Genomic DNA, 9,145 nt, shown 5'->3' on the forward strand with positions numbered 1-9,145 from the left:
GCACTCACTTGATCCGGAGCGGAAATTCCTCTCCGTTTTTGTGAATGACAAACTCATTAGCAATTCATCAACACAGGGGCCGCTCCATCCGGCCCCCCCCCCCCCCCCCGTTTCCAAGGCGACCGCCGCCGGGCGCGGCTCCGATTGGCCGAGCCTGCGTAATGCGTCCAATGGAACGCCTCCCGGTTTGTAGCCATTCAGCAGCCTGGCGCCGCACGGAGCGCATTGAGAGCCAGAGCCCGCAGCGCAGCAGACAAGAGAGAGAGAGAGAGAGAGAGAGACAGAGAGGGGAACAGGCGGCATCGCAGGCACAAGTAGTCGGACATAAACCCCGCGTGGTTCGCAATCCATAGCCACCGCCACCTGCGCGCAAACACACACACTACCCGTGTACCTTTCGAGAGGGGAATCCGGAGGCAGCTCATTACGCAAGAGCAGAGGAAGCAGCAGCAGCAGCAGCCTCGTCGCAGGGCCGGTGTGACTCATTGATAAATAACACGGGCTCCCTCCGACCAGACGCATGAATGAGCGCCAGTGTGGACAACCCGCAGCCGGGACATCTGTGAAGAGAGGGGATCTGCGCCTGTATCCATCGACCCGTTTTTGGATGACCCGCTGTGGACATCTGGAGTTAGAGAATTTTTTTTGACTTTGTTTGTGTGTTTTGGTTTTGCCGAGGGCCCCTGCAGGCAGCGCGGCGGACTGGGAAAGAGACAATCCCATTCAGATTATTCTGCTCGCTCGCCTCGTTGCGCAGGAAGCTCCCCCGATTTACTCAACAACACTTCTTTTTTTTTAACTCCTGCCTATAAATGCTCGACAAGCTCAGGCCCGTCGTCCAGCTCGACTCGGTGATGGCGATCAGCAAGACGGTGGGCTGGCTCCGGGAGCAGCTGGAGGCGCGCCGCGACGGGCTGCTGGTGATGGACTGCCGCGCGCAGGAGCTGTACGAGTCGTCGCACGTCGACACGGCGATCAACGTGGCCATACCCAGCCTGATGCTGCGGCGGCTCAAGAAGGGCAACCTGCCCGTGCGCTCGCTGCTCTCCGACGGCGAGGACCGCGAGCGGTTCGCGCGGCGCTGCAGGACGGACACCATCGTGCTGTACGACGAGTACAGCCGCGAGTGGAACGAGAACGTGGACGGCGGCTCCGTGCTGGGTCTGCTGCTGCGGAGGATGAAGGACGAGGGCTACAAGGCCTACTACCTGGAGGGTGAGTGCGATTCATTCACTTTTCACCCCCCCCCCCGCGGCCGCCGCACTTCATTCACACCTGCGGATTTGGTTTTGCGCACAGACGCAACGTTATCATCCGAGCTGCGCCCTTAATGTTTATCCTACACCTAAAAATAATATCTCATAATAGAATGGGAAAAAAAAATATCACAATCACTTGGTGATTCTTGAAGGCTCTGATCAAAACATTAAAGAATAATGCATGTCTACATGAAAAGTTATTTAACACATATGCGCACCCAATTAATTGCTTTTGTGTCATATTTTATCCCCCCAGGTGGCTTTAGCAAATTCCATACCGAGTACCCGACCCTGTGCGAGACCAACCTGGACGGCACCCCCAGCAGCGGCAGCAGCAGCAGCTCGCCCACCGCCCAGGTGCTGGGCCTCGGCGGCCTGCGCATCAGCTCCGACTCGTCGGACATCGAGTCGGACATCGACCGCGACCCGAGCAGCGCCACGGACTCGGACGGCAGCCCGCTGTCCAACCCGCAGCCCTCGTTCCCGGTGGAGATCCTGCCGCACCTGTACCTGGGCTGCGCCAAGGACTCCACCAACCTGGACGTGCTGGAGGAGTACGGCATCAAGTACATCCTCAACGTCACCCCCAACCTGCCCAACCTCTTCGAGAACGCTGGGGAGTTCAAGTACAAGCAGATCCCCATCTCTGACCACTGGAGCCAGAACCTCTCGCAGTTCTTCCCCGAGGCCATCAGCTTCATTGGTAAGGGATCAAACTGTTTGGCCCCATAGCACCTGGTCTGTTCCCTGGTTTACATGCCAGATTTATGGTTAGGCCTGCGAATAATCAGTGCTTCTTTTCATCAATGATCACTCTGCAACTCAACAGTTTTTGAGTATGTATCTGTAGTGTCTGTCTTACAGTGACATGAACATTTGAGAAGCAGGAACCAGCTTGTCAGCCGAAATCGCCATGGCACCATTCATTGAATTCCTCCCTCGTAGACATTTTTGCGATTGCTTTGAATGCACGCAGACAGAGCGGAGGAGTGGAACCAGATTGCAGAGGACACTTATCTGGCTCATTTTGATATGTGTTATCAACGGCATGAAGTTCGTATAGGCTCTTATTGTGCAATTGAGATTAGATGAGGTGTCCCTGGCCGGGGCCTTATCGGTAAAATCAGGCAGGGGCCACAGGGAGCCGGGGAAGATTAGGGCCATTGTGTGGAGGCCAAGGAATACAAGTCGGCCTCTTAATGGTAGCACGGTCTAAAGCGCACTGTGTGCAAGCGTGGTTGACTTCAATGGGAGACTTCCTGGCCTATCTCTTGTCCCGGGGCTTGTGTAATTGCAGAACAAAGGCGACGTTGAAACAGGAGAATGGGCAGAGTGAGCAAGGGGAGGGCGGTAATTTGAGCGCAACAGGAAGGAAGTGGCATTGAAAGTAATCTAGGACATGGCACTGCCCCCCCCCCCCCCTTTCCTATCTCCGCAGTACAAAAGGAGCCATTTACAGGCCCTGTTGACATCCTGTTTGCCTTGACAGGGTGCCCTCATGACTCCTACGGTTACACGCCCAAATGGCACCATTGTCAGAGTAACCCTAGCGAGCGGAAGAATAGTTTAATAGACCGTAATAGTCAATTTCCCTGCCGCCTACTCTAGGCCCCCCCAAAAAAAGAAAAACGAAGAAGAATGTCGGCTCTGTTTGTGTGCACTGCTGCTGCTGCTGCAGCCCCTTCTTGTTGACTGACTGCCGGGGAGATAGTCGGGGTAATAACATCCGCCCGGACCCGCTTCAACTTCCAATGCCGCTTGACTCAAATGCCAGAGATGTTTATCGGAGGCTTTGCCCTATCTCTGTAAAATAGGGGGGGCCGCACCATCCCATACAAGCCTGAAAGTGCAACTGTGCCTCCTAAGCAGTTCACATCACTTTTCCCCAAAATTTAAATATGTCGATTAGTTGACTTACTTACTTAAACCATGTGTTGCTCTACATATGTGAAGTGTTTGAAGGTGGTCTTTAACATTCGCACCCTTCTTTCTTTTTCTACCAGACGAAGCCAGAGGCCAGAAGTGCGGCGTCCTGGTCCACTGCCTTGCCGGCATCAGCCGCTCAGTGACGGTGACCGTGGCCTACCTGATGCAGAAGCTCAACCTGTCCATGAACGACGCCTACGACATTGTCAAGATGAAAAAGTCCAACATCTCGCCCAACTTCAATTTCATGGGCCAGCTCCTGGACTTTGAGCGCACGCTGGGCCTGAAGAGCCCGTGCGACAACCGCATGGCGGCGCCGAGCCAGCCGCTCTACTTCACCACCCCGACCAACCACAACGTCTTCCAGCTGGACCCCCTGGAGTCAACGTGAGGGCCGCGCTCACCACCCCTCTCCTTGCTGGAGGTTTCGTTCGGCCTCCTGTTGGAAAAGCTGTAAAAAGTTTCTCTTTTTAACCGCCGTGTGCCGCGCAACCGGGCTCCTGACGTTATTGTTACAGCCGGTTTGAGGCGACAGCTGCCGAGCGTGGTTACTGCGGGGCCGAAGCTGTTTGGCCAAGACGCAGCTGCTGTTGACTAAACGAGGGGGGGGCAGTAAAAGAGACAGAAAAGAGGAAGAGAGTCATTTAAAGAATGCAGATACTTTCTCCAATCCCATATTGCCGGTGGACTCCTGAGGTCGTTAATCTCTGCTACCCTTCCGTCCGAGGAAACTAAAAGCGATTTGTTGGGACAGCTGTACGTTATGCTTCAAAGCTCCGAGGCTGGTGTGCCAAAGATACATGATTGTTCCAACTGGACAGATTTAAGAACTGTTTTTCCACATTTGTTTTGGGGGTCTACCAAGACTCGAGGGAGCGTCGTCTCCTTTGTCTTCTGTGAAGACTTGCCTGTGTGGGGCTGAAGCACCCCGGCTTACGATGGCACACACTATACTGGACTCGATTTTACATTTGTGGAATCTTTTCAAACATTTATACATTGTGTATATATCTTAATATAAAAACGGATAAATACGGTAAAAGCCTTGCTCTAGTATATGCCCTTTGCAACAAGTGGGTACTGAAGATTCTCTTTGTTTCATATTCTACTTTTATGTAAGCAAACAAACTGCATATTGATCAGTACGTTTAAGTTTATTATGCCAAAAATCAAGTAGGCTTTCCGAGATTTATGGAAAATTGTGTACTTTATGTGTAATATATTTGATAATCGCTTTATGTGTGAATTCAGCCGACCGGCCTTGTTTTTGCACCCGCCCTCCCACCATTTAAAGTCACCTTTGTTGTTTGCCTTACTTTTGTGCTCAGAAGGTTTCCAGTGCATTAGCGTTCAGAGAACATTTCTTCACTCTATGGCATCACAGTGTTTTGGTCTCTTTTTTTTACCACACAAATGAAACCAAATCTTAGCAGTTAAAATAGCTGCATTTTTTATTTTGGCACCACATGAAAGATTGCTCGAGTAGTCAGATTTGCCAACTGTGTTGTCTGGATCTCTGAGGGTTAATGTGAGCAATCCCAATCTGTGCACAGGGGTTCAGATGTGGACAAAGCAGGAGGCCTTGCCTCTTCAGGGAAACCTCTGTGAAATGCAGTTTTAATTTGTCTAGATGAGAGAAAAAGAAATCTAGAGCTTTGGAGGGATGTGTTGCCCCCTCCAAAGACAAGGCCTCTTTCCAGAGGATGCCATCATGGTGACCTGTGACGTCTCCCGCACGCCACCCTCCACACGCCTCTCTTACGAATGTAAAGAAAAGATAAGTTATTAATAAATTGCTATTTTGTCTACACTTTCCTTTTTTCTGGTGCCTGTTTTTGCATTCACACACTTGTCGGTGTTCTGTCTGTGTCCACAGTGACACGCTTACGTAAGTGTCTCCTCAGCGGAAGCATAGTTGAGCCAAGTCACGACAATAAAAACAGTCGTGGTGAATCATGAGTCGGTTCACAAAGTTCTTGCTATTCATTAACTGCAGCACCCGACACATCTCCCACTTAACTTTCCAGTTCAGAATTGGCATGTCCTGTCACATGGTGCTTGTGTAAGAAATAATTATCCACACTCTGTTCCACCACAACAATCATTCATGAACTGCAAAATGCTACTCAATAAGTACAAAGTGATTCCAGTCACGCTGTAAACAGCCCGACTGGTTTTCCCAGGTGCAGAGCCATGGCGGGGGCACTTCCTGAAGGTTGGGCCTCCGTATGTAGCACTCAAAGGGAACAGAAAGTATCTAGATATGGTGTAACTTGATAGCCAGCATAGCAACAAGTACCTCTCTAAGCCCCTGCAGCCTCGGGAGATGACGGTCCTCACGGTGCAGTGAGGGAGGAGGTGCATCGTGTTCTCACGCAAGCAGCAACTTGCCCCAACGGCCCAGCAGAGATGCGTTGCCGTTCGGCAAACATTCCCACGCATGCTGATTAACAGCAAAAGCAGACCAAGTATGTGTGACTGAAGTGTGCTAATTCTTTGGAGTTTGGAGGAAGGACAAGAGGCTAATCTCTGAAAATAAAATATAATGACAATTGGTTTTAATTAGGATGCACGGTGGTGTAGTGGTTAGCACTTTCGCCTCACAACCAGAAGGTTCTGGGATCGAATTCCGGTTCAAACCAACGAGGGCCTTTCTGTGCTGAGTTTGCATGTTCTGCGTGGGTTCTCTCTGGGTTCTCCGACTTTCTCCCACAGTCCAAAGACCATAGGTGTGAATGTGAGAGTGAATGGTTGTCCGTCTCTGTATGTGGCCCTGCAAGAGGCAGGTGAACCCCGCCTCTCTCCAAATGTTAGCTGGGATTGGCTCCAGCCCCCCCGTGGCCCTTAAATGGATAAAGTGGTAGACGATGGATGGTTTTTATTAGGAATTTTCAAATTCATGTGCTAGCCATAAAGTTCTTAAACTAGTCAACACAAACGACAGCCCCATCGTGATTAGCAGCTTAGAGTCGCCTTAATTATCAAATGCAGTGTCAGCAGCAGGGACACAACAGCTTATGAGTTTACAGTCTTAAGTGAAATGGGGCAAATCAGAACGGTAATCGATAAAGGGGCACGTGTGTCTAGTTCTAGGAAAAGGAAAGTACTCTTATAATCTGCACTAATTTGTGCGAACTCGTAATGTCTCAACACCTTAAATATGTCCGATTTTTGTTACATTAAGACCCAAACATCATTTCCTGAGTGCCCTCTCTCACGGTGTGAGGGTAACACTGGAAATATAATCTGGCATGCAGTTGAACAAAGCGAATGAATCATTGCCCATGTAGGAAGAAAGGCCTAAACCTGCACACTCCTGCACACTCATGTCCTGACGTGAATTATTTATAAAGAGACTCCTACATTTCAGTAGGGGCCAGCACTCTCCCCTCTGCCCACTTTCCTGTTCAGGTGATTTTCCACTTCCTGGGTAATCATTTCATAATAATATGACTCACACAGTCTAGTCTAGAAGCAAAGTAAACAAGAACAAAGCAATGTTTGTTTCCATGTCACTCAATTAATTGAGAGCTTAATCTATGGAGTTTACCCATAAGGATTTACGTGACCAAGAGTGAAAACCAGGAAATAGACAGTAGAAGCCTTAGTAAATCTCAGATTTATGTACACAGTGCTGTATATTGATGATTTATGCTGTACAGTGGTATTCATTGTACCAATTCATGCCAGGCAGTACTGCAGGCAAATATCAAAGGCAGATTTTTAGTAGCATTCATTCTTCCTGCTCAATGCTTTGAGAGTCATGGGGTCTGTTGGTTGAACCGAGTGAAAGAGAGTCAGTACATCACAGGATCAATGCAGATATACTGTACAGGCAGTAAGTGATAATGTTACTACTAGAAACAAGAAATACAATCACAGTACCCCAGGTCTCTGTTCTTGTTGGTTTGCTTGTCTCTCGTTATATTACACCTCTTGGCCAAATCAATCGCTCGTCAAAGAATTTATTGTCACTGCTACGCTGATGATACTGAGCTGTATGTGTCATAAAGAATGACAACATTTCTCAAGTTATAAAATTAAAGGTCCGTTTGTCTGCTGTAACAAAACTGGATGACTCAAAATTCATTGCTCCTAAAGTCAGATGAAACTGAAATGCTGGACATTGGCCCGGCCCGAGTCTCAAAAACTTCAGAAACTTTGGACCAACTTTGGGTATAGGTGTGTCACTAGATAGAGATGCTTAAAAAACTCATGAAACTTTTCGCCTTTGGCATAACTGTATATGTAATATGGGTCTTTGGCATGAGTGTAGCAAAGTCGCTCAATGGCACCCTCTAGAATGTGAATTTAGTGTGCATTTTTTAAATTATTTTCAAAGGCAATCAACTCCTACAAAATAACTAGATTGAATTCAAACTGAACTATTTAATCTAAATACTGCAGTGATGCTAAATTGTGAAGCTTTAGAATTTTCATCGAAGGTGTGTCCAGAGTAGAAAGGCAAATTTAAATTTCTTGCAATGAAACACAGAGTTGTTGCGTCTCAAGTATACAAAGTCCAATCTGCCCCAAACTTCCCATGTCAGTTAAAAGTCTTGGCTTAAAGGCATCTACATGCCAATATTCAGTCATAGACATAGCCGCAGCCCATTCAACATGCAGGGACCAACAACCATGCACTCTCACATTTACAAACCTGGATTCAAACCAAGATCTTCTTGCTGTGAGGCGACAGTGCTAACCAACCCACCCCTATGCTGTGTGTGTGTATGCAATTCGCTGTGCTACGTTTCTATATAGCTAAAAGGAAACCCTTGAGACGGGTTGCCAATGGTTGTTCTAAGCGCAAGATCGGAGATTGATGAATAGTAACTAAACTTAAAAAAGTAAAAGAGCATTACTCTAATCAAAGCTGAATATTCAGTGCATGTAATCATACTATTTGAGAGATACAAGCACAATTCCTTAGACAGGAGTCGAAAATTCCATGTCTTGCTCAAGGACACTGTAACAGATATGGACTGGCTGCGGCAGGGGATCAAACCTGTGAGCTTGTGGGTTAAAGGACAGGGTGAAGGCACAGGTTTCTTCAACTGCCCCGGATATCGTCCATGAAGTCTAAACCCAACTATAGCCAGGCCTGGGAAGCTCTTATTCTTAGACTGGGCTGCTGTGATGTCATGGCAGCACTGTGATTGACAGATAGGGCCGGGGATATGTCTGGCATGCTGAGCGCCCCTGGGGCTCTCATGGCAGTTCTTCCTGTCTGCGGCTTGGCCTTTCGCGGCTTTAAAGCCAAGGATTAAAGGGCACAGGAAACTACCATTGCTAATTTCAGAAAGGCATGTAGATGGGATTGGCAGACCCCACGAGCACCTACATCACCACGGCCCGGCTGCTGTGACAGGGCAGGCCATACAGGGACCTGGAAACCCGGATGGCCGAGGCCACGGTGAGGGCTGTTAACCCTGGATTTAAATGTACAGTAGTGAGTAAAGTAAGCAGGTGTTCAGACAAGAAATAGCACTGCATAAGAAAAAAACCACAATGTTTGATGTGTTGCTGCAGGTACAGGTGATACGATTCAGGAAGTCCAGTTCTGAAGACATGTCAGATATCAGAGCTCGGTTTGGCATTGTAGAAAGTAATCCTGACTGCATCCCCCCTCTCGGTTATAGCAAGTTGTCACAAACTTTTGGGCTGCTAGCTGGCTGCCTGCACAAAACTCCAGCCTCAAACCAACAATTTTTTAGGCATCTTTTCACACCCTCTTTCAGCTTCTTAACTGGAATGTCAACACTATAGTACACCGCAATCCTCAGGACCTGGCCTCTTGTGCACTGATCTAGCACAGACTCTGAAGGACTCTGGATAAAGCTCCTTACCACAGAAGTCATTCTCAAGGCACGTGGCAAATAATAGGGGAGACAAAACAAATGAAAGTGCCAATTGTACATTTATTGTAAATTAAGTAAAATAACTATCTACAAAAGCAT

At 48.3% G+C, this 9,145-nt stretch overlaps 1 protein-coding gene across 1 annotated transcript; it reads left to right on the forward strand.

Annotated features, from left to right (window-relative positions):
* Positions 1 to 200: 200 nt before the first annotated feature.
* On the forward strand, positions 201 to 4,995 carry dusp6 (dual specificity phosphatase 6). Its single transcript, XM_035642912.2, has 3 exons — positions 201 to 1,215; positions 1,516 to 1,962; positions 3,263 to 4,995. The coding sequence occupies exons 1-3, from the start codon at positions 813 to 815 to the stop codon at positions 3,574 to 3,576; spliced, it is 1,164 nt and encodes a 387-aa protein (XP_035498805.1). The 5' UTR covers positions 201 to 812; the 3' UTR covers positions 3,577 to 4,995.
* Positions 4,996 to 9,145: the final 4,150 nt, after the last annotated feature.

The sequence above is a fragment of the Scophthalmus maximus genome, chromosome 7 (genome assembly GCF_022379125.1).
Source record: "Scophthalmus maximus strain ysfricsl-2021 chromosome 7, ASM2237912v1, whole genome shotgun sequence".
NCBI classification, from domain to species: Eukaryota; Metazoa; Chordata; class Actinopteri; order Pleuronectiformes; family Scophthalmidae; genus Scophthalmus; species Scophthalmus maximus.

What these genes read in the sequence shown, in the direction of transcription:
- dusp6 (XM_035642912.2), top strand. Translation starts at nt 813, where the DNA reads ATGCTCGACAAGCTCAGGCCCGTCGTCCAGCTCGACTCGGTGATGGCG. An exon ending in CAAGGCCTACTACCTGGAGG is followed by an intron (nt 1,216 to 1,515) that starts GTGAGTGCGATT and finishes TTATCCCCCCAG; the next exon opens with GTGGCTTTAGCAAATTCCAT. An exon ending in CGAGGCCATCAGCTTCATTG is followed by an intron (nt 1,963 to 3,262) that starts GTAAGGGATCAA and finishes TTTTTCTACCAG; the next exon opens with ACGAAGCCAGAGGCCAGAAG.